Genomic DNA, 24,704 nt, shown 5'->3' with positions numbered 1-24,704 from the left:
TTAAAGTTAAAATTAATAACTGAAGATTTTTTTTACTTAAGATATCCTTTTGAATTTATATATGTAAGATTGAAGCAAGTGGATACAAATGGACACATTTTAAGAAGCTTTGCCTGTATGAATTCATGTGCAAATATTTCTTGAAAACATTGCTAGGTGGCAGCACAAAATAAGTAATGGATTTCTCCTCTTCTGTTAGTACTTGTATAAGATTTCTTACAAATAAGTTTAACTTTCTAAGGGATTAATATCATTTTTTACAGTTTTCTAAGCAAAATTATGGAGACTGTTTTAATATGTAGCTTTGTTTACATGAAGTATATATTTAACTTCAAGTTTATAGGTTTGTTTGAAATAAAGTAACTTCATTCTTTCCTGTAAATGACAGAATATCATTAAATATCTTAAATATAGAGAAATTATTAGGAACGGAATAAATACTTCAGTTTTGTTTCTTTTATGGATGTTTTCTATAATTTTATCAGAATTGTAAATTGGTATGTGTTGTTCAGTTGGTCTAAACTCTGTATCAACGTATATAACATTCTGTGGACGAAAGGCTGAGTTTTGATTTAGAATTGCATGTAGAAACCCTCTTCCTAAAAGGTGTATTACTACGATGACAAACTCGACTTGATTTCATTCATGGTGAAGATTCTATCTACTCCATAATGATTACTCTTAAGCACTCTATTTCAGTTTTTTTCTTTCTGTCATGTTAAAAATTACTTGGTTGTAATTTCTAGAGATCTTTGAGAATTATACCAAAAGTCTTCAGAAGCCCTGGGCCACATGCAAAATTTTTTAGAATGACAACCTTTGAAAATTGATTTAGTAAATCAGTTTCTAGCCTTTGTAAGGTACATACTTGAATAAGTTAGGCACTTATAGCAAAACCCCCATAAAATCTCACCTTATGATGATTTCATAAATATGTGCATTTGGCAACAGTAACAAAGTATTTTGTCATTTTTTTCCAGAGCCAAAAAATAAAATTAAAAAGACATGTTTAAGAAGTTGATTGAAGGACAAAGTATTTATCAATTTTTTAAAATTAGTATAAATTTAATAATGTTGAATATAAAGCATTTTCCGTGTTGAGTATTGCATCTGAATAGTTAGAAAGCTACATTTTGTATTTTTTACAAATGTAGACTTTTGTGTCAGAGTTTAGTCATTGTTTGATTATCTGATATCTCATTTTCCTCCAAGGGTTTAAGTCATATTCCATGGAGATTTCTTGTCAATTTATTATTGACAAATATATGTATGTATGTATGTATGTATGTATGTATGTATATGTATATGTAATTCATATTTCTATATGTGTGTTTGTGTATATGTATATATGGAATTTGTTACTAAGTGATGCAGTTATAAAGTGTGAGGTCACATGACTGCATTGTAAAGCAATGACAATTCCAGCATTCTGTTACCACTGTCACTGAATTCCACCAGTTGTTGAACCAAACTCAAGTCTAGCCAAGCCATTTCCCGGCTTGGTTCCTCTCAACCCTCAGCCTCAGTAAGGTAAAGGATTACCTCAAACTCCCCCTCTCCAGACCTATGCCCTGTATTTCTGCTCTTTTGGCTGTACCACATTTTGCCTTCTTAGATAGAAAGCAGGCCCAAAACTGAGGCTTTAGGGTTGCTTGCCATTCTATGGCTCAGGCTTCTTGATGTTTTGTGATTCTGGTGTTTCAAGAAGCCCTGGAGCCATAGTATGAGACCACAGCCACAGCAGCGTGATGCAAAAAACCTGGAAAGCCTGAGCTCCTAGCCCAGTCCCAGTCAATCATCATCACCTGCAGTCTGGGCCCCTGCTGTCCAGCATTTCTCCCAAGGGACGTTCATCCCACTGCTGGTATTAAATATAAGTATAAAAAATAAGCCAGTTGTTGGCCATGTGAGGCTATCTTCCTCAGGTCTCGTGAGGAAATCGCCATGTGCAACCTTGGAAAGAAAGTTTTGTGCAGCCAGCAGCTGCCTTGCAAAGGCCTTGGTCAGCAGTGGGAGCAACAAAATGGAAAAGATCAACTAGAACAACAGCGACCACAGACTGCAGAGACCAAAAGAGCATAGATTGAAGGAGGGGGGAGATAAGTGGATGGGATGGATTTAAAGTTCCTCTCCAGTCAAAAATATGAGCCGGCTGCTAAGTACCAGAATTTTTATCATGCGAGGGTGGGGGCACTGCAATGACTTCGATTTTGCAGACGAGTGGTAAGTCCTTTGCTCAATGCCACTGTAATTTCAAATGGTCTCAATGGATAGTTATAACTTGAGAGATATCTGTAGGCCATTTCTGGGGTTTAAATCACAAGGCTTTTCCTCACAGTTCACTGAGGTTAACAGACTCTTTGTTTTTCATTCCGCAGCCGTAAGATTGGAGCGTACTTAGTGGTTATAGAACAGCATATTGCATTTTGAGTAGTTCTGATTCCTATCTCACTAGCTTCAGTATGAACTGAATTCTGAAACTTCATAGCTCATGTTATTTGTTTTTACTTCTTGTTATTTCCAAGTCCCGATAAGATTTAATTTCCTTGTTCCTCTCTTTGGTACACCACCACTTCCTTACCCGTCTAATCACAGGATCTTTATTCAGAAGCAGTATCTTATTTCTTTAACTTGTTAAGTAAATATATTTTTAAAAACACGTCTAAATTATATCCATCTGATGTCACTGTATTTTCATAGTCTATTTTCCTATTGCCAAGAGTACATCAAAATCTACAGAAGAAAAAGATAGAGCAAACAATTATAACAAAGTCCAATATTTTGAGGTGTATATTTTTAGAATTCTGCTGTAGCTCCTAAGGTTATTTGCAACTACAAAGAGACAGTTTGAAGGTTCTTACATGACTTGAAGTTTAAAAAAATACAATCCTGAGTACACAGGTTCTCTAGCCAATATTCATAATTCTTCCTTTTATCCAACAGGATGAAGGCATTCAGCTCAATGGTTTGAGTCTAGGCATCTGTGTACCCCTGTGGTTAAATTTATTTGTAAGGATGTCTTATTCCTTATTATTGCTCCTGTTTTTATGCCTTCAGCGTATGTACAAGACAAAATAAATGTTGCTAATCAATAGGAGTGAAATTAACTGCATTTAACTGTGTTTTGTAACCCTACAATTTTAGTAATTTTATAAAAAGGGCTTTATAATATGGAAGTTGCTCATTTGTGGTCTACATGGTTTGTCTATACTTTTTACAATTGAAGTAAATAGAAACTAAAAGCAAAAACCTAACAACTGTAGATATCCATAATTTATGGCTATCACAGCATTTGCTTTTCAGTTCTTGCTGATTGCTACTGATTTGTTGGCTCTCTATAGTTACATTGCCCTCTTATCCTGGCTTTAAATCTGGCAGAAGAAACTTTTGAAAAATTGGAATGTTACTTACCTAATAACTCTGTTCCTTGTATTAATGTCAGGGTAGGCAAGGTCAAGAAACAAGCCTGGCAGGGATTTCAAGAATATTTTTTATACCATGTTTTCCCCAAAATAAGACCCTGTCTTATATTTTTTGAACCCCGAAATAAGGCCTTATTATCGAGGTGTATGTGTCTTATTATTTTGGGAGTGCAGGCGGTGGCGAGTGTGGCCACCTCATGGCTGCTGCTGCTTGTCAGCTGTTCACTGGGGCAACCAAAGGTGGGAATCTCCCCAGTGTTTTTGGCACTCGCCCGCCTCCCATCCATCCATCCCCCTCGCCTGCAAACTCCTGCCCCGCTCCCGCCTCTCCACCGGGCGACCCCCGGCAGCCCCAGATGCCCAAAACCTGCGCTTGCCCAGCTCTCTTTTCCACAGCACCCAGCTCTTTGTGGAGGGGGATAGCATGTGGGGTGGGGGAGAAGCAAGATGCGTGGAGCGTGATGGGGCTCTCTCCTCTTGTCATCTCTTCTCCCCCCCCCTTGCCAGGGGCCCGGGAGACATGAGAGGTGCGTCTTACCTGCCTTGCAGCTCTGTCACATGTCTTGCCGTTGTCTGCAAGCAAACACGTTGTAGGGTAAAACCAAACTTCTCGTGAGTTCAAGAAGTTTGATTGAACTCGCAAGGTTTTTTTTTACCCTACGTGTTTGCCTGAAGACAACGACGAGACACATGGCGGAGCTGCAAAGCAGATAAGACAGCTCCACGCACCCAATTGTACCGTGTGCTGGAGGCAGCAGCCTGAGCAGCACCCACGAATCAACTGTGAATGGCGGCCTGAGCGGTTCAGCTGGTCTGATTAAGGGGTCGAGAAGCCCTGAGGTGACTGGGGAAGGGAAGGACTGCCTTCTATGCTGGCCACACCCACCCCATTACTAGGGCTTATTTTGGGGGGGAGGGCGTATATTTACGCCCACCCCAAAAATCAGGCTTGGCCGAATTTCGGGACATGTCCTATTTTTGGGGAAACTCGGTATATATAGTTGTAGGGCTTGAACAGCAGAATCTTGGAAGATTTTCTGTCTGCCCCATCTTATACCAAGCAAATTCAAGGTTATTTTGAGTTTCTTTCCTTACATTTTTTTTCTTTCTCACAACCAAGTTATTTTTTCTGAAAGTCTCCCCCCCCCTTTTTTTTATTTTTTAAATGGCTCATTCATTCTTTCACCATTTCCAAGGACAGGTCTACATTATTAATTTAAATACATTAAAGAACTTGAAAGCCAAATGGATTTATAGATTTATAAATAAACAACCTTCGTTCTCTTCCTCCCTGGTTTTAATGGGATTAGCAAACTTTGACATTTCAATAGATTGCCAGATAATCCTGTGAAAATCAATAGGTGTTGTTATCAATAAAGTTAATGTAAACTATATTCCTAGTATGTTGAAATATTTGGAATAATCCGAAATATTAGTTGCCATGCTCCATCTTATCTGAATAAACTCTGAATGGAGACTTGCTAAATGGAATCAGTACAGATCCTTCGTATACTCCAGAGTCAGCTCACACAGCCGTCTAAGTCACTCAGTCTTTGGGAAGCAATGGAAAGTCAAAGAGACCTGGAATTCAGTGGATCTTCTGCCTAATCATTATTATGCTTCCTTTAGTATTATCAAAGATTGGGAGTTGGCTGAAATGGCAAACTGGACTATATTGATTAAAGAAAAGAGTATAAGTACTTTTGTTTCCATATGGAGACCGCTTCTGAACTTTGTGCTTCAAGTGAAAAAGAATGAAACTTTGGTTTTGGGTTTTACTGATTAGATTGATAGATCTTTATAGAAATTGCTTGTTTATATTATTATGAAAAAACAAAGTTGTGATTTGACGTTTACTGTAACAGAGACAGAAGTCAATGTTTCTTTTTTTCCTACCCTTCCTTACTACTCTTCCCCCTCTTCCTCCCCACTGTTCTCCTATTTACTTTTGTATTTTGTATCTTATTTTATCTTATAACTCAATAAATGTTAAACCAAAAAAAAAAATAAGTAATATCAAAGATTGGGAGAAGGGAAGGCCTTCAGGCACTATAAGATTGCACCCTCTTTAAAAAAAATCAGAAATCTTTGCATGAACAATATCTTGAACATGGTAGCTTGCAGTTTTCTGATTACTGAGAGTACAGCACAGAAACTATTTTTTTTAAGTTTAAGAGAAACAAACATTTATACCTTTTTGCTATGTTCTTGTCATCCCAAATCAATTCATTGCAGAATGAAGTTGTTCTCATATTGTGAAGGTAAATGAGTGTAATGTAGGCTGATAGACAGATGTTTTTCAATTTCCCAATCTAGGCAGAGAGTGAATGATTGGCCCAGAAACATTCAGATAGTTTCTCTTCTGGAGTGGGAATTAGAACTTGGATCTCCACTCCTAACCATTACAATACAGTGGCTCTTATGCATAGCTTAAAAGTGTGAACTATTGGAAAGAAACTATTCTGTTGTCTCAGTCCTTTTTTGATTCTTTGGTAATACAAGTAATAAGTTCATAATTATGACTGTAAGTTCATTAGTAAGAATTTTCTGTAATGAACTGAACCATGCTTATTTTTTTTTTTCATTGTCTGTCAAATAATGTCAGTGTTGTAAGCAATCTTTCTTTAAAAGATTATGAAATTTCCAAGCTCAGAATCTCAGAAGGAATTCAGGCAAACAGCATTTTGTCCTAGGAATCTTTCCAGCAGCTCTCCTTCAAGTTCAGATTGCCACATCATCAGCATCAGAACACTAAAGTCAAATTGTGATCAACATTTCAGGCATATTAGCTTTCAACAAAAGCAAATTAATTTAAAGTTAAAAATGCAAGCACAGTAGGCATATTTGCTATATGTTAAAATTGTTAAATGAGTATGTATCGCAGAATATTATCCCTCTCCAACTCTTCTATTCTGAACAGCTTGTATAAAATGTGTGTGGCTGGGCCACGTAGGCTAGCTAGAAGTTGACAAAAATAAAACATGTGGCTTCTTACTTGGCCGGTGCAGAATCAAACTATGCAAGCTAGGTCATGGGAACTTGCTGTAGACTATATTTAAAATGTTTTTAGCATAGCTGTGATGAAAATGATGCTTATTCTGTACTGATTTATCTACAGGTGTCTGAAGTATGAATTTAAAAGGCATCTGGCACAGTTGATCTGTAATTATTATTCAGATCTGTCACCACAGATATCCCTCTAATTCAGTGTAACCAATCCTGAGCTCTTCTGTGTAATTATTCCTTCTACTATAACCTCCCTCTCCCTTTACATTTGGCTCTTTGCCACCAAAAGATTGTTCTGATTTGCTTTAATTTTGGGCTCTGGACTAATAATTAGTTTAGTATTCAAAATACACTTAATTCATGGTTTTCTAATTGGAATAAATAAACTTTTATATTTCAGCCCCAAATCTTCTCCTAAATGTAAACAATATTATTGGGATTCATGTAATCTTCTCACTTAACTTTCTTCCAGTGCCTGAGCATTTAGTTCAGTGTATGGAAACGGCCATTTGATTTTGAAATTTAAACAGGATTAAGCCCAGGTTGGTACTTGATTAAAAAAAACACAAGGTACATAAAATTGGGATGGAAGGCAGGCAGAGGGCAAAGAAGGAAATTGCAAACATCTTCCATACTGTGGCTGAGGAATGTAGCCATTAGATGTCAAAATAAACTCAAAAGGCATCTTTATTTATATAAATATTTGGATGATTCTAATTGTGTATATTGGAATAATAGTTTACAATTCAGTTGTGTAACCTCAATTTGATATTTCAAAGATATGTCCTATACTACCATCAGTCCCTAACCCTAATACTTTGGTGACTAGAATCATTTTCATTTAAGAGTTCGACAAGCTGCTCATGCAAATATTTGATTGCATTTGGGGGACAGTAGGATTCTATTTTTTGAACAAATTTTTGAATTGTTTTGAAAATTACAAATAAGCCTATTTTAAACTTACACTAAAGTGGAATGTGTATTACTGTGTACCAGATGGATGAATCTGGTGCTGTAGGGATAATTCCATTTCAGGTAAGAATACAGGTCAAGATAAATTTCACTGCTGATCTCCAGGAGGTGGATGGGGGACATTTCACTTTCAATCTTGGCTCTACTTTGGCACAGAAAAGTTATGGCCTAGACCAGTGATGGCGAACCTTTTAGGGACCGAGTCCCCAAACTGCAACCCAAAACCCACTTATTTATCACAAAGTGCCAACATGGCAATTTTACCTGAATAATGAGGTTTTGTGAGGAATTTCAATCACTGTTTCACAACTTGACTTCTCCCTGGTGGCACTGGATTTCTTTAACAGCACAACTCAGGAATGATGGGAGTGTAGTGCAGTAGCCTCTGGAGGGCCATCACATCCTTATTCCTTCCTTCCTTCTTTCTTTCCTTCCTTCCTTTCCCTTTCCCCTTCCTCTGATTTCCCCTTCCTTACTTTAATTCTGTATATTATGGTTCGTTATTGTTAGTATTCATTAAAGAATGCTGTGTAGCTTAGAAGCTCCTAGCAAAAATAACAGCAGCAGTTGTTTGTGGCTGAAGCTATCCCAGGCTGTTATTTATACACATACACCCACACCTATTTTTATTCCAGTTTCCCTGGGCCTTTTGAGAAAGGAATGGCATCTTTTCCCCATCCACGTCTTTAATAATCAGGACTTTCCACCAGCATGAGATTTAAGCACACATTTTGTGGAGTGTTTCTCCTCTCCCCACCCAGAAAAAAAACAGGATTCAGAAACATGAACCAGGAAACCCAGGGGGGGGAATCGCTTCTGGACTTGGGGGAGCAGAGAGAGAGGGTCAGAGGGCTACCAGTCTGAGAATATGGTGCAGTCTGGAGTTGCTGCTGCCCATTTTTATGCCTGTTGCCTCCAACCAAGGACCTTCACTTCCCCACAGAAAATGTTCTGAAGCAGGTGGAGAGGCAAAGAGCTGATCAATACCATGGAGAGGGTTCTCTATCCGCTCCTCCATTGTGGCCTTTTAGCTACTATTGCCCCACCTTGCTTCCCCCTCCCCTTAAAACGAGGCTAGGGAAGAAAGCCAGGAGGGGGGGGAAAAAGACCTAGGCAGATCCCTCTCTGAATAGCTTCCTGCCCAGATTTCAACTGATTTCCTCTCCAATCCTCCGATGAACAGATCCCGCCCCCCTTTTTGGACTTTGGACCACCGGGCCTTTACTTTCCCCATTTATTGGGGGAAATTGGATTTTTATTGGGTCTTCCAGCTGCCCCATGCCAAAAGGGAAGCCAGACGGGCTTCTCCTAGAACCGCCCTACCATTCCCCCTGCTCCCTACTCCCACTCAATCCCACTTCAAAACAGAGGAGCGTACTCTGGAAACGTGTGTTGGGATGATGTGGGAGCACACCTTCTGACTCTCTGGCGCTCAGCCCGCAACACTCTGCGCTCCTCCAGCCCCGGTTTGCTGAGGAGAGGGAGAGCCTGATGCCTCCGCTGCCCCCCAACGGCCCCAGCCATCGCTGCCTGCCTCCTCAAAGGCATGGCGCATTTCAAAGATGGCAGCTCGTGTCTAGAGGTACTGAACTTGCTGCGAGAGCCGGACCACCAACCAATTCGCCAAAGGGGGCACTTCTGCTGGGCCACCCCTCCCATTGGGCTTTTGTGCTCAGCGCTCGGCTGAGGGAGAGGAGCACTTCCCCATGCTGCCCCTTCTTTCTCTTGGCCCTGCCTATGGGAGGGAGGATGAAGGCCAGGCTTGGGGTATGGCCCCCACCCTGCAAGTTCCACCCCGCCATTCTCTCCCAGCCCTCTTTGCTGGTGGCAACACCAAATGTACCTCGATGAAGGCGGAATGCTATTGCCTCACAAAGGCAAGTGCAGGGATGCTCCGCTCCCACACTAAGGCTCTGGCTATCGTCACTGCTGCGACAGGGCATCAGCTGTTTCATCCCTCTGCTGTGACAGGGCAACAGGAAGCCGCAGCAACGGGGTGAAAGAACTGCATGAGTTGCATTGTGGTTCTGCATCATAATGGGCTTCAGGAGGAGGACGGGACCCCACCTCCCCCATTGTGAAGTGTGCGAGTGAAAAAGTTCAATCAATTCCAACTTAGCGAGATCTTTTTCTTTCACGAGAAGTTGGAATTGGTTGAGTGAAACTCATGGAGAAACGTGATTGGAGCTGGGCTGGGGCGACAGCGTGCGTGTGTGCCCACAGAGAAGGCTCTGTGTGCCACATCTGGCACGCGTAGCATAGGTTTGCCATCACAGGCTTAGACTGATTCCAAGATCTGGAATAACTCTTGTTTATTAAAAAGTAGTGATATAGTGAGCAAGAGGACAATGAAGAGGATATGAAGTTTCCCCAAACTTTCTCAAGGTCATTTTGTAAAATTGGGATTCCCTTTCCCATGCTGTATGGTCTACCAAGTGAAAGATTAAGGGCAGTGCCCACACTGGTTTTGTTCCAGTTATCACAAAGTGATTCCAATGAAGCAAAAATAGTTGCACATCTCAATCCCAGACTGACCAACGTCCCATGCCTGAAAGTTATTGAGACCTGGTTAGGGAGGAACAAGCTTAAATTCAACTCTGAAGAATGAGTGGCTCTATGTTTTTGGCTATGAAATTCAGTGCTGTGGAGTCGGAGTCGAGGAGTCGGAGTCGGAGGAAATTTTGGGTACCTGGAGTCGGAGTCGGAAGTACAAAAACTGAGGAGTCAGAGTCGGAACATTTATCTCCCGACTCCACAGCCCTGAGAAATTTCTATCTTTAGTTTTGAATGAGATATAATTTCCCCAGAAAGAATTGTTGTGCAATTTTAGGATCCTCCTAGATTCACAGCTCCTGCTTGAGGAGTCCATTGGTTCTTTTCCCCTTATATGTCTAGTGCATGAATTCCACCCCTTCCTAGACTAGGAATCCTTTTTTAGAATTATTCATGCCTTAATCACCTCACATTTGGACTATTGCAATGTGCTCTTTATGGAATTATAATAAAAGATCACTTAGAGCTGGACCAAAGTGTAGTGAAATGGACAGGTACTGACACAGTTCAATATCCCATGTAACATTCATTCCACTACTTGAGAGCCTTTGGTTATCAGTAAACTTCTGGGTACAATTCAAAGTGCTGGTTGTGACACATAAAGCCCTTGATGAAATAAGATTTCTTCTAATGTTTCAATTCCTGTCCAGTAAGATTTGACAGAGTAGGCATGTTCCAAGTTCCATATTTAAAATGGTGTCCATTGATAGGAGTTAGACAGCATGACTTCTCAGGCCAGGATGCCTGCCACCTGGAGTAACTTCCCCATGGAATTTTGTATTGCCACAATAGTGTCATTCTTTGAACAGGCTCAGAAGACCTGGCTTTTTCCCAAGGGTTAGGAAAGCCTTCTTTGGAATATTATTAATATCCTAGGTGTATTGGTCCCCAGATTATCACATCTCTTTGTTTTTATTGTATTGGATGTGTTTTTAACATGTATACCAACATTTTAATACTAGAAAAAAAATTAAAGCAATCTGTGTGAACAACAGAATTGTGTCATTTGTATCATAGTAATTCTTGTTACTTTATACCTGTGCTGTTTTTCTCCATAGTGTAGAAATGGGAGGTGCCAGTCTGGGTTATTCCTTGCTCTAGCTCTATGTCCTGAGCTGAAAACTTCTGAAGATCCGCCTCCCTGGTGACGTCTCTTCAGTTTTTTTCAGCTCAGCACAGCTCATGGTTGCAATCTTAAGCTCCTGAGCTTTGAGTTGGTTTTAGCTATATTTAGCTATATTTAGTTATATTCCCTGGACTTTATTATTTTCTCTTTTTTGTTTTCTCTCTCCTTGTGCTACTTGTGATTGAGGCTTGATCAGGTAGGGGGAGTCTCACCGCCTTGGTTTGAGTGGGGGGGGGTGGCTGTCGCTCTCCCCCCAACCCCCCCCGGCTTTTAAATGCTCTGAGGGGGCTAGCCGGCTGGCTTTCGCCCCGGTCCCTCACGATCACCATTGAGACTGTCAGGAGGCTGCGTTGGGAGCCGGAGGGACGCGCGCGCCGTTTAGGCTTGCCGCGCCGTCCCTTTCATCGCCGCTGATCAGCTGGGAGTCGGAGCGGCCTTTTTTGCTTATTTTCGTACTTTCCAAGCCGTTTGCAGTCGCGCCAGCCGGTTCCAGCCTGGGCGCTGCCTTTCCTTGATTTCTGTGCCGGATCAATATTTGAGGAGTTGGGCAAGGCATTCAGCCCTTATTCTAAGTCGCGGCGGCCTTCGTTCCCGCGCATTTTCTGGCGCCAATTTGCCCGGGCGGCTTTGATTCCCGGGCCTTTCTTGACCACAGCGCTGGTGGCCCCTCGTTTGGCATACGAAGCCTGACCTCTGACCAGCACCCTTTCTGTGTTTATCTGCGGGTTTGCTTGGCAGCCTGACCTGCTGCTGTTGTTTACCTCCTCAAACAGCTTTATTTGAACTGTGGCAGTTGAAAGTGGCCATTTTGAAAGTTACCAACAGCCACTTTGTCAGCACTTCAGGCCAGTATAATTCCCTTTCCTGCATTGGTTGGGAGAGACTTCGCCTATCTGACTTGGGAATAATGGGGGATGCTGACAGACAAACATCTTTTTCTGCTGAGGGTTTCTGTTCCCCCCCCCTCTTATCAGAGGCAGAGCTGCTTCCATGCCATGTTTTGCTAGCAGCTAATTAAATCAGGGCCAAGGTCAGGGCTCGCTCAGGGCATTCCAAGGCTGAGGATAAGTCTACCCAGGTTAGACAACGTGCCTTGGACAGAGGATTCACAAAGGCTGCTGCCATTAATGCACCTACAGTACCTCTACCTTCGGTGTCTTCTCATCTCCTTTCTGGCCAGGGTGTGGAAGCTGCAGTTCTTCGGACTGTACATTATCCTGCTGTGGCTGGGTCATCTAGACAGTGGTCTCCAGAGATATAACCTGAGCCTCAGCCTACCCCAGGGCCTTCTGGGCCCAGTAGACACCCTGAAGCTACATATGCCCCCACAGCGGCTGGCCTTCGCCAGGGTGAAGGGGGGGAACCAGATGTTTCTAATTCCATGAAGACCTGGGTAGAGCAGGCAATCAGTCAAGGCATTGCAGAGGGTATGCAGCTTCAATCGCAGGTTTTTGCCCAAATGTACGTCTTTAGACCAGAGGTAGAGTCTCAGGGTTATATCCCTCTCCCTGAGGATTACCAAGGGTAGATTTCCCCTTCCCCGTCTGAATTAGCTGATTATGCAGAGGACTACCTGGAGGAAGGAGAGATATCAGATGGGGATCAGGACAGCCACCTAGGCCTGCATTCAAGGGTTTATTTAATACAGCCCTTTGAAGCCCCTTCTGTCAAAAGCCAGAGCCACTGCTCGCCTGGGTCCCGATCCAGCTCTCTCTGTTTCGGGGGGTCACTGGAGAACAAGACGATTACCTTCTCACTGAGCAGGCCATGGAGGCAGTTACTATCCCTATTCCGGGAATGTTTCTGGACATGATCCGTAGACAGTGGACGGCCCCTGCTCTACCTTCTAGGGCCTCAGGTTTGGACAATCAGTTGTTTACAGTTGATGTGGACATGCTTAACTTGTTGGAGGTCCCCTAGGTTGACACTCCGGTGGCGGCTCTCACCTCTTCTTCTGTTTTACCACCTGATGCAGAGGACGCCTTGAAGGCTGAAGATAGGCGGGAGGAGACGGCACTTCGTTGCGCGCACCAGGCGGTTGCCTGGGCTGTGAGAGCTTCTTCTGCTACATCCTTTCTCACCAGGGCGTCGGTCAGATGGCTTCACCAGCGGCAGGGCCTTTGGCACAAGATGATGTTCGGGCCCATCAAGACCTTTCTAGAAGTTTAGCAGCAGCTGCATATACGGCAGATGCTACCTTGACAGCTGCCAGGTTCTCTGCCAGGGCCATGGCTTCGTCAGTAACAGCTAGACGTTTGCTCTGGCTACGTCATTGGCGAATGGACGGGAAGAACAAGTGGAAGTTGGCTTCCGCTCCCTTTGGGGAGGGGGTCCCTTTTGGCCGAGCCTTAGATCCCCTGCTCTTGAGATGAGGGATAAGAGGAAGATTCCTCCATCCCAGGGCAGGCGAGCGGATTTCCGTTCGTTCCCTCAATATGGACGGCCCTCCTTCCGCCAGGGGGGAGCCGGGCTAAGCTTCCCCGTCAGCAACGGACCTTACACTTCTCTAGATCTAGTTACCAGGCAGATAGATCAGCCTTTCCCCGTGGTCGCCATCAGCCGCCCATCAAGCCCTTTAGGGGCTCTGGCGGCAGAGGAGCCAGAAGATCTAAGTGACTGTCTGTCTCTGGCTCCTATTGGGGGCAGGCTCACCCTGTTTGCGGGCTGCTGGGATGACCTACCAACAGTCAGTTGGGTGAGGGAGACGGTAAGAGCAGGGCTCTCCCTCGAATTCCTTTCACCTCCTCCGAGGCTTTTCCTCCCTTGCCCTGTTTCTGGAGGCCCGTCCAGGCGGGGACTCATGGAATCAGCTATCCAGCAGTGCTGGATATTTGGGCCATTCAGCTGGTTCCACTGGGGCAGAGGGGGCGCGGTTTCTATTCCAGGCTATTGTCTTCCCAAGGGCCTCGGGGGGGGGTGGAGGGCAATTCTAAATCTGGAAGGTCTGAACGAGTTTTTCATTTACCGGAGGTTCATAATGCACTCCCTGCATTCCATCTTAGCAGGAATCAGGGAGGGAGACTTTTAGCCTCCATAGATTTGACCGAAGCATACCTCCTCTTTCCTTTTCGGCCAGAGCATCATCAATACCTGAGGTTTTGTTATTGAGGCCGTCACTACCAATATCTTGCCCTGCCGTTCGAGCTGACATCCGCCCCCCGGACGTTTACCAAGGTTCTCTCTGTCTTGGCGGCGTATCTCAGGTCTCTTCCCATCAGAATTCAATGCTACCTCGAAGATCTGCTCCTACAGGCGTCCTCCCAGTGGCGAGCGGAACAGGACTTGACACTACGATACAGGTACTGAGGGACCATGGGTTCTCGGTGAATCTGGCAAAGTGTCATCTGGTAACTCCTACAAGGTTAGTTCTCCTAGGGGCACTGATAGACACGCAAGCGGGGCAGGTCTTCATGTCCCCAGACAGACAGGACAGTATAAGAACACTGATTCATTCACTGTAGGGGTTCCAGACGGTTCAGATAGACCGACTCCCCACCTGTTGGAAAAAATGATAGGTTGTCTTAGCATTGTTCCCTGGGCCAGGTACCATGCAAGCCCTCTACAGTGGTTCTTGCTTCCCCTTCAGAAGGCAGGGATAAGCTCGTCGAAGGTCAGAGTTCAAGTTCCGACTCGGGTTCTCCGTTCCTTGATCTGGTGGATGTCAGAGGCCATCCAGAAGGGGTGTTTTCTTCAGGGAACTCACAGGGTGGTAGTAATGTCGGTTGCCAGCCTGATGGGCTGGGGAGGCCATTGCGGACCCCAGGTGGCTCAGGGCCGTGGGTCACACCTGGAACTGTCTCACCAAATCAATTGGTTGGAGCTCCGAGCTGCCCGCCTGTCTCTCCAGACCTTTCTTCCGCAGGTGAGGGGGCAGCTTGTGCTCCTTCTCACAGACAATACATCGACAAAAGCCCATTTCAACAGACAAGGGGGGACTCGTTCCCGGCCTCTAATGCGAGTGGCAGAGACCCTTTGTCTTTGGGCAGAGACTCACCTTTTGTCCCTGACAGCGGACCACATCGCCGGGACGGACAATGTCGAGGCTGACTGGCTGAGCCGGGCCACTGTGGACCCCTCGGAGGAAGGATCCATCCCGGCCTGTTGGCAGAGGTAGTCGACCGGTTCAGTTGCCCGGTTGTGGATCTCTTCACCTCTTCAGCGAACAGACAACTTCCTCTCTTCTTCTCCCGTTTTCCTGCCCTGGGAGCGGCGGGGGTGGATGCTCTGCGGACCCCGTGGCCCAGGGGCCTCCTATTCGCCTTCCCTCCCCTCCCCTTGATCCCAGTCTTCATTCGAAAGTTGTTCTTGGAGGGGGCGGAGATGGTCTTAGTGGCCCCACACTGGCCCGGGCGGCCTTGGTTCGCCGACCTGGTTGGCCCATCGGTCGCCAGGCCCTGGCGGATTCCCCCGGACCGAGTCTCCCGCAGTCAGGGTCCGGTGCAACACCCGAACCCGCAGAGTCTGCAGTTAGCCGCTTGGAGGTTGAGCAGGGCCTCTTGAGGCGGGAGAACTTCCCGATCAGGGTCATCAGGACTATGCAGGCGGCCAGGCGGCCCTCCACCACGCGAATTTATGAGGCAACGGGGAACAGGTTTGCAGGGTGGTGTGCCTCCAGACAGTTGAGCCCAACTTCAGCATCGGTGGTGGAGGTTCTGGAGTTTCCTACAGGACATGGGACTTTCCACTAACACTCTACGGCGACAGGTAGCTGCGCTAGGCACTGTTTGACATTTGGGAAGTGGGGCTCCCTCGCTAACCTTCCGAGGGTGAAGATCTCTCTGCGTGGAGTGGCTATTTTTAAAACCACCGCCTCCACCGTTATACCACTTGGGACCTCGCTAAGGTTCTTCTAGCTTTAACAAGGGCTCCTTTCGAACCATTGAGGGAGGCTAGCCTCCGTCTTCTATCGTGTAAGGTAGCTTCCTTGTGGCCGTCTCGTCGGCCCGACGGATTCCGGAATTGGCAGCTTATCGGTGCGGAAAGACCTGTGTATTTTTCACCCCAACAGGGTGGTCCTGCGGCTGGACCCTGCCTTCCTTCCTAGGTCAACTCCTTGTTCCCCGAGCACAGGAGTTGGGCCTGCCAGTCTTCTGTCCTCGGCCCAGGCACGCCTTGGAGCAGACCTGGCATGCTCTGGAGGTGAGCAGGGCTCTCCGTATTTACATTTTAGGACCTCTTCTTTCCGAAGGATGGTGGCATTCTTTGTCTCCTTTCAGCCGTCAACTCTTGGCCACAGGGTGACCTCTTCTACGGTGGGGCGCCGGCTTAGGACGTGCTTCTCATCGGCATATGAGCTTCCTGCTTTCCAGGTGCCTCACGGGATAACGGCCCACTTCACCCACAGTGCTGCCACAACTGCGGCCTGGTCTCCTCAGGCGTCAGTGGAAGAAATTGGTAGGGCGACCATTTGGACTTTTCCCACTCCCTTCATCCGTCACTATAGACTTGACTCCTTCGCTTCGGCGGAGGCGGCCTTTGGGAGAAGGGTACTGCAGCGGGTTCATGAAGATCCGGGGTCGTCGGCCCAGGACAGCTCCCACCCTTAGGGCTGGTCAGTCTTTGGTATATCCCAGACTGGCACCTCCCATTTCTACACTATGGAGAAGGGACGTTGGTCTTACCGTGATACGTTCCTTCTCGTAGTGTAAAATGGGAGGTGCCAGCCCCACCCTGCTTGTGGCTGCCTGGACCGGCTCCCCTGGTGGAGCATGTTGTTTCTATCTTTCAGACTGCGTACATTGGTCTGGACTGCGTACCATTCGCTTTGGCTTCGCTGGCAAAACTGAAGAGACGTCACCAGGGAGGCGGATCTTCAGAAGTTTTCAGCTCAGGACATAGAGCTAGAGCAAGGAATAACCCAGACTGGCACCTCCCATTTTACACTACGAGAAGGAACGTATCACGGTAAGACCAACGTCCCTTTTGACTGCAAGTAGTTAATAATATGTAGGTGCTGCCATGTGTTAAATTTTTGTGCATGATGTTGCATAATGTTGATAAGTGATCTTGGAAGTGTAATTTGGACAATTTAAAGCAGCACCTGAAAGGCCACATGCAAAATATCAGCAGCTAGGGATTTTGAACTTTCTGCCTATTTATTCTCAGGATTATAATAAGATTGACATACTGACTTCCAAATGTATATTGGATGCTTAGGATCACACTTAAGGCTGTTACTTTGTTTTATAGACACACTAACATTCAGTGTTATTATATAGCTATTAGATTGATATTACTGTGAAATTTGCTTAGATTTTGGGAATTTTAGCTGGGTATTCAAGACAAAAATTCTGATCTGGGAAAGATGGCATAACTTGATAACACTTGTAATATTTTTATTCCATGGTGGCTTACTCTATTTATACCTTTAAGATCTTTTCCCCCATTTGGTCAAACTTTCCAATAGTATCTTAAATTTTTGGCTGTGGGTTAGCTTAAATTGGATGTCTTTTCTCTGTTCAACTTAAAAACAAGCCCCTAATGCAGCCAAACATAACATTTTATTCTAATGCAATATTTCTTTCCAATATTTGCCACCCCATACAAGGTCTTTACAATGTATAAAATTTGGATGTGATTCAGAGAGGCTTTTTTTAATATAATTTTTTATATATTTTTTATAATTTCACAACTTTTTAAATATTTTTAATATATTCTGTTAATATTCCACTGTCCTTTTTATTTTGCCTTAAATTTTCTTGCAGGTTATTAGATTGAGTTGAATGTCCTAGGGACATTCAACTCAATCTAATTCCTACATATTTGAAAAAATGTAGTAGGGTTGCTCTGAGTATAATTATTAAATACTTGTCGTTCTAGTGTGTGTGCAAGAGGAAACTGGAAAGTATATTTGATTCTCAAGAAACTGAATTTTTTAAGTTTTATAGAATGTATTTTTGGCTGAGTAAGAAAATTTTATAAGAGGAATTTGAATTTGAAATATAGTGGTTATATGTAATACGTGGAAATCACCAGACTGAATTAGAAAAAGAATTTGAAAAATAGACAGAGTAAAAGGTGATTTATGGCTATGTCATAGTGACAATTCCTATGCTGCTACACCTATAATTGATTGATTATGTGTCATCAAGTCAATGTAAAACTTGCAAATCACAAAGGTGTGTGGTCTGTCTCCAACCTGGTCTTGAGATCTTCTAGTTTTGCATCCTTTGTCACTGTAATTGAATCTATCCAACATGCTGGTGATTGTTCTCTTCTTCTCTTTGTAATTAGAGACAGAATGTCTGTGAATATTAGATGGTATAGAACATGACCAAGAAGGTGCTGTTGCTTTAGTGACTTGCTTGATCAAAGCGGGAAGAGAGTGTGAGACTAAATAGCCCTTTGGATTCCTCTAGGCTGGCATTTTTAAGCTCGTGAACAACAGTCAGAATTTGCTTTTGGTTGAATTAGTTACTAAAAATATACTCTTCCTCTACATAGTGCTCTAGAAAGGAGTAAATATTGGATAGAAAGTTAAATATATATGTTTTAGTGCATAATGATCTGCTGTTGTTCTTTAAATTGTAGGTTTTTGTATATGCCAGGTTGTTGTTACTTTTACTTATTATAGTTTGTGAGCTTTTCACTCATATCAGCTAAAACATCTGTGCAATATAGTTGATGTACTTCTTTCCTCTAGATGTAAGCTTTTGAAATTTTATTCACGGTGACTTTGAGTCTTTAAAAAGCTACATGCTAGGCAGAAATTCAGTTGGTACAGCTATTCATGCCATGGACATTCTGTGAGCATAAGAGCTGTACTTGTTTAACTGTTGATTCCATGCCAAAATTCAATGTCAGGAGACATTTGGCTAAGTATGGCTTTAAAAAAGTTGAAGCACCAGGTTGTTTTAATGCATGATGAGAAACATGGATGAGTGGGCAAAATATGATAGAAAACTTGGTAGGAGGTGAACCTTGTTGACCAGAATACTTGATGGAAGGCTTTTAAAGCCTAGCCAAAAACTTGTAATGAGAACCCCAATTTAATTTATCATAGATACTTTTTATAAATAAACTCCACTTTTCATATCCATACCTAAAATAGCCAAGTAAGCTTCTAAATAAAATATTTTTCCTTTTTACATGATTATTTATTGAAGTTATGTGGGTTTGAACGTATTTCCTTAAACATAATCATGAATAATATTTAAAGGCAAGTATTTACTATTGCAGGGATAATTTATTTAAATGTGCACTCTGTAAGAGGATTTCTTTAAAAAGAGTGCTTCCTGTTTATATTAAGAAAGTATTGGTTAATGTGAAATAGTCACCTTGGACTAATTTTCTATTTATGGCTTATGGTTTTGAAGATGTAAGCTACCTTTCTACCAGGCAGTTAACTTCTTAAGAATTTTTATAATTTTTATTTCCTCTTTAAAATCAAATTTTACTTGAGGTGCCATTTCTCTATATTTAATTCAATTTTTGAAAACTGAACAGCATGAGGAATACAATTCATGCCCCTAAAATATAGCATTTCCAGGCTGGTACCTGAAATATAGGAGTCCTCTCAATTTAGTGCTTTTTCAATTGCTGCAATTGTATAATTGTGAATTTTCTCTGTGAGCGTGGCTAAGAATGCTTATTTTTGGAGTGGCATTTCACAGATGTTTGGCATAGAGCCTTTACTGGCTTGCTCAAGATGGCTGGCTCAATAGACTCATACATCTTCAAATTAAAAAAGTTTACCTTCTCTTTTCTAAAAGTATACTTAACAGATATCAGCTATGCATTCCCTTGCTAATGATAGTTCAAATTTTTTTATATCCATTATATATGGGGGACTCCTTCAAAAGTTTGGTTATCAAGGATAGAAGTTAAAGTAATGCTGCTTAGTTTTGATGAAAAAGATGGATGATTTAGCAAAATAGCAGGATAGTCTCTTAGTTGGTCCAAATCAAAATTGATACCAATAGGTAAAAAATGGGTTACCCATTCATTTAAGGAATATCAATTTGTATTTGTACTGGATCTATTACATACAGTTGCAAGAAAAAATATGTGAACCCCTTGGGATTACGTGGAGTTTTGCATGAATTGGTCATAAAATGTGCTCTGAACTTCATCTAAGTCACAACAATAGAAAAACACAGTCTGCTTAAAATAATACTACACAAACATTAGGTGTTGCCATGGTTTAATTGAACATAACATGTAAACATTCACAGTGCAGGAAGGAAAAGTATGTGAGCCCCTAGCCTAATGACTTCTCCAAGAGCTAATTGGAGCCAGGAGTGAGGCAACCTTGACTCCAATCAGTGTGATGATATTGGATATGTTGCTGACAGCTGTCCTGCCCTTTAAAAACACACACCTGTTTTGGGTTTACTGGTGTCAAGAAGCACTGTCTGATGTGAACCATGCTTCGCAGAAAAGAGCTCTCAGAAGACCTACGATCAAGAATTGTTGACTTGCATGAAGCTGGAAAGGGTTACAAAAGTATCTCCAAAAGCCTTGATATTCATGTGACCACGGTAAGACAGACTGTCTACAAATGGAGAAAGTTTAGCACTGTTGCTACTCTCCCTAGGCGTGGTCGTCCTGTAAAAATGACTGCAAGAGCACAGCGCAGAATGCTTCGTGAGGTAAAGATGAATTCTAGAGTGTCAGCTAAAGACCTACAGAAATCTCTGGCACATGTTAACATTTTTGTTGACACATCTACAATAAGGAAAACATTAAACAAGAATGGAGTATATGGGAGGACACCACGGAGGAAGCCATTGCTGTCCAAAAAAAATATTGCAGCACGTTTGAAGTTTGCAAAAGAGCATCTGGATGTTCCACAGCACTACTGGCAAAATATACTGTGGACAGATGAAACCAAAATTGAGTTGTTTGGGAAGAACACACAACACTATGTGTGGAGAAAAAAAGGCACAGCACACCAACTTCAAAACCTCATCCCCACTGTAAAACATGGCGGAGGGAGCATCATGGTTTGGGGCTGCTTTGCTGCCTCAGGGCCTGGACAGATTGTTGTCATTGATGGGAAAATGAATTCCAGAGTTTATCAAGATATTTTGCAGGAAAACGTACGACCATCTGTCTGCCAATTGAAGCTCCGCAGAGGATGGGTGATGCAACAGGACAATGACCCAAAGCATACAAGTAATTCAACAAACAAATGGCTTCAACAGCACAGAATACGTCTTCTGGAGTGGCCCAGTCAGAGTCCTGACCTCAACCCGATTGAAATGCTGTGGCATGACTTTAAGAGAGCGATTCACACCAGACATCCCAAGAATATTGCTACACTGAAACAGTTTTGTGAAGAGGAGTGGTCCAAAATTACTACAGATCGTTGTGCAGGTCTGATCTGCAACTACAGGAAACGTTTGGTTGAGGTTATTGCTGCCAAAGGAAGGTCAACCAGTTATTAAATCCAAAGGTTCACATACTTTTTCCTCCCTGCACTGTGAATGTTTACATGTTATGTTCCGTTAAACCATGGCAACATCTAATGTTTGGGTAGTATTATTTTAAGCAGACTGTGTTTTTCTATTGTTGTGACTTAGATGAAGTTCAGAGCACATTTTATGACCAATTCATGCAAAACTCCACATAATCCCAAGGGGTTCACATACTTTTTCTTGCAACTGTATCTAGGTATGTATTTAGGTATATGTGTACCAAATGATATAATTCAGTAACAGTTAATAAAAAAAATTCTTCAGATATTGATAGATGTGAGTCATTAAACTCCTCATTAAAATTTGGGGAAAGATGAATGCTCTCAAAATAAGAGATTAATTTATATTCTGAGGAAATTCAAATTTATATACATGGAAAATATTTTCAGAAAACATATCCTTTGTTTAGAAAATTTCTGTGGTACCCTTTGATTCCAAGAATATCTTTATAGAAAATATAATTACCAATTAATGCGGGATGATTTTGGTTTTTCATATCTGGACTTATATTATCATGCTTACCTATTATCTTACTTGATAATACTATTATCAAATATTAAATACTGATTCAGGTAACTTTGTAATATACATATATAGTAATTTGTTGGATGGACAAGATCTAACTACTGAAACTCTAATACTTTTGGAAACAATTACATCCATTAGAAAATTATGAAATGTAATGTGTAAAAAAAATGTTAAAAAATGACCCATTTTTCCAAGCCAAATTCTTCTGGGATTGCCATTAATAAGTGATGCAGTCATGTAGCATTGCTTTACAACTGCATCACTTAGTAATGAAAATTTTGCTCCCAATTATCGTTGTTAAGTTAGGTCTACCTGTATTCCTTAATTGTCTGACAATTTTGGAGAAACTTTTTGACTTCAATGAGAACATTACCTGAAAATTTTGGTAAGTTAGGGAGTGATAAACTAGTATTTTAGAATAAAGTATATTGATGAGAATACATCTCTTCCTCCCCTTTTCATTCATAGGTTGTCAAGATGAGAAAAGAAGTGAAGAAAATCAGAGTTTTAACAATTCGGAAACTAACTAGGCATATTGCTAAACTGAAGGCAAAAAAGTAAGTTTAACTCTTTTTTATACTACTTTGATTTTTGTGTAGAATAAATGGACCAAATATAATTGTGTCTGATTTCTGATCATGTAGGCTGCTGTATTTGGTGGAAGAAGGCTAATTCAAGGCAAACATGTCCTCATATTTTGAATGCTTTTAAAATTTAAATTATAATACCTGAAACCCTATTTTGTGATAGTTTGATAGTCATATCTTTCTCCTTCCTATGTGGATGGGTTTATCTTTAATGAAATTTAGATTAAATGTAGCAGTTGTCAAATATTGTGGTATTTTGATTTTTTGTTGTTGAAAAGAATTGGCTATCAGTCAGTCTCAATATGCTGGAAACAGGGTGGATAAAAATTGATGATTTTTTTTTTTAAAAAACCAGATTTTTAAAATTTAAAACAGATTTTTTTAAATGGGGTTTTTTATTTTTATCAAATTTATTTTAATAAAATGCATTTGGAGTAAAAATCTATCTAAAGATAGTTTTCTATTTAAGCTACATTAACAATTTAGTTTATTCAGCGTGCAATGGACCTTAGTTATGTAGCATGAGGCTATGCAATATTGGCACTGTCGGTGAGTCAACAGCAGGTCAGAGGAGGAGCCACTGTGGGACAGAGATGACAGTTGCTCTTTAAAACTTAGCTTGTCGATCAGAAAAGTCGGCAGTTTGGTGGTTCAAATCCCTAGTATAGATCTCCTGCGTGAGCAGGGGGTTGGACTAGATGACTTCCAAGGTACCTTCCAACTATGTTAATGTTATTATTATTATTAAATCAAGCCTTTTTACTAATGATTTAGATCATGATTTAAATCAAATCCACCCTGGCTGGAAGTAAGAAATGAACAGAGGCACTAATGATATGGACATATTTCACATTTGCTCTGTACTGGTTAAATATCTATAAATTGATACAACATTTCAAAGAGCAGAATTATTTTTAAAAAATGAGTGTAATTTTGAACTACATACCAAAGAATTTCATTGTATGAAGAATTATTGATTTACCAAATATGGAGAACAGCAAAGAAAAGATTGCTATATTTTTGAAAAGGCAGCGTAGGATTTTATTTTGGATCGGTGAAATTTGTTCACTTTCAGTCTCTGATCTGTCTTCAGTCTTGTGGTATAACGGAAGGATACAACATTACTTTATGTGGTCAAAGATTAATGATGTGTTTTAAAATTGGACTGCATGACTTTTTGTATATGTAATACAGTGTTTTCTGTGAATTACTTGGTTTTATTCTTTTGGAGGGAATTGGTTTTATGGATTTTGTTCTAACAAAGAGTGGGTGGGTGGTCTATATGAAAGCATAACATGTAAAAAAATTATAATGGCCATAAGTGATATTACATAAAACCATGTATTTTTTAAAATTTATTTAAAAAAAGACTTCATATCTCTGATTTTAAACATTGTACAGTGTGAAAATCTTTAAGGAATAGTAGGCTATTACTTTAGTAGAACTCATAGTTTCCAAACACTTGGAATGTAATTCAAAAGAACATGCCGAGCAAGAACCACAATAAATTTAATACATGAAATAATTTCTGCTTCAAAGGGAGGCATTATAGTAGAACACCACATCATATGAATATGGTTGTCTTTTGAGAAGCACATCTCTAGCAGTTAATTGATCTCATCAAGGTTAAAAAGATTCATAGGTTTCCAGAAAAAATAACATTCTATTCAAGCAGGTGAGTTCTAAATTAGGATCAGGAATATAAAAGTTGCAATTAAATTTGGAGATATTTTTGATAACATTGTAAATAAAACTATTGACTGGTCCTTAAAGTCATAGAAGCATCTAAAACTTAGCAAAGAAGTACATGTAAACAATTACATAACTTTAAAAAGAACCCAAACATAATCATTAAACGTACTGTTATAGACATCTTTTCACGGTAAAAATGTATGTATCAACATTAGGCCTGCATAAGATAACATCTTTTGGAATAATACACACACACACATGCTAGGCCTGAACATATGGCCCATGAGACACATGCCACACACCAACCAGCCTTGTGCAGCCCATCAGTGTTCTTTGAAGTAACCAATTCATTACAGCCCGACATCACCATCACCTTAGCTTTTGTACCACTTCTACTCTG

At 41.7% G+C, this 24,704-nt stretch overlaps 1 protein-coding gene across 3 annotated transcripts in view; it reads left to right on the top strand.

Moving 5' to 3' along the window:
- Nucleotides 1–24,704, top strand: part of SRFBP1 (serum response factor binding protein 1) — a 55,389-nt gene that overhangs the window by 4,465 nt on the left and 26,220 nt on the right. For 2 of the 3 annotated variants that reach the window (XM_070935710.1, XM_070935708.1), the window contains exon 2: nucleotides 22,494–22,582. In XM_070935710.1, the coding sequence (XP_070791811.1) occupies nucleotides 22,494–22,582 (89 nt within the window). Of the gene's footprint in view, nucleotides 1–16,868; nucleotides 16,984–22,493; nucleotides 22,583–24,704 lie in introns of those variants that run through there. The other variant, XM_070935709.1, reaches the window with a different exon arrangement.

This window comes from Pituophis catenifer, unplaced genomic scaffold (genome assembly GCF_029215685.1).
Source record: "Pituophis catenifer annectens isolate HBS135680 unplaced genomic scaffold, rPitCat1.0.hap2 SCAF_2, whole genome shotgun sequence".
Lineage (NCBI taxonomy): Eukaryota > Metazoa > Chordata > Lepidosauria > Squamata > Colubridae > Pituophis > Pituophis catenifer.
The sequence above is the reverse complement of the archived record's forward strand: the minus strand, read 5'-3'. Positions and strand labels throughout refer to the sequence as shown.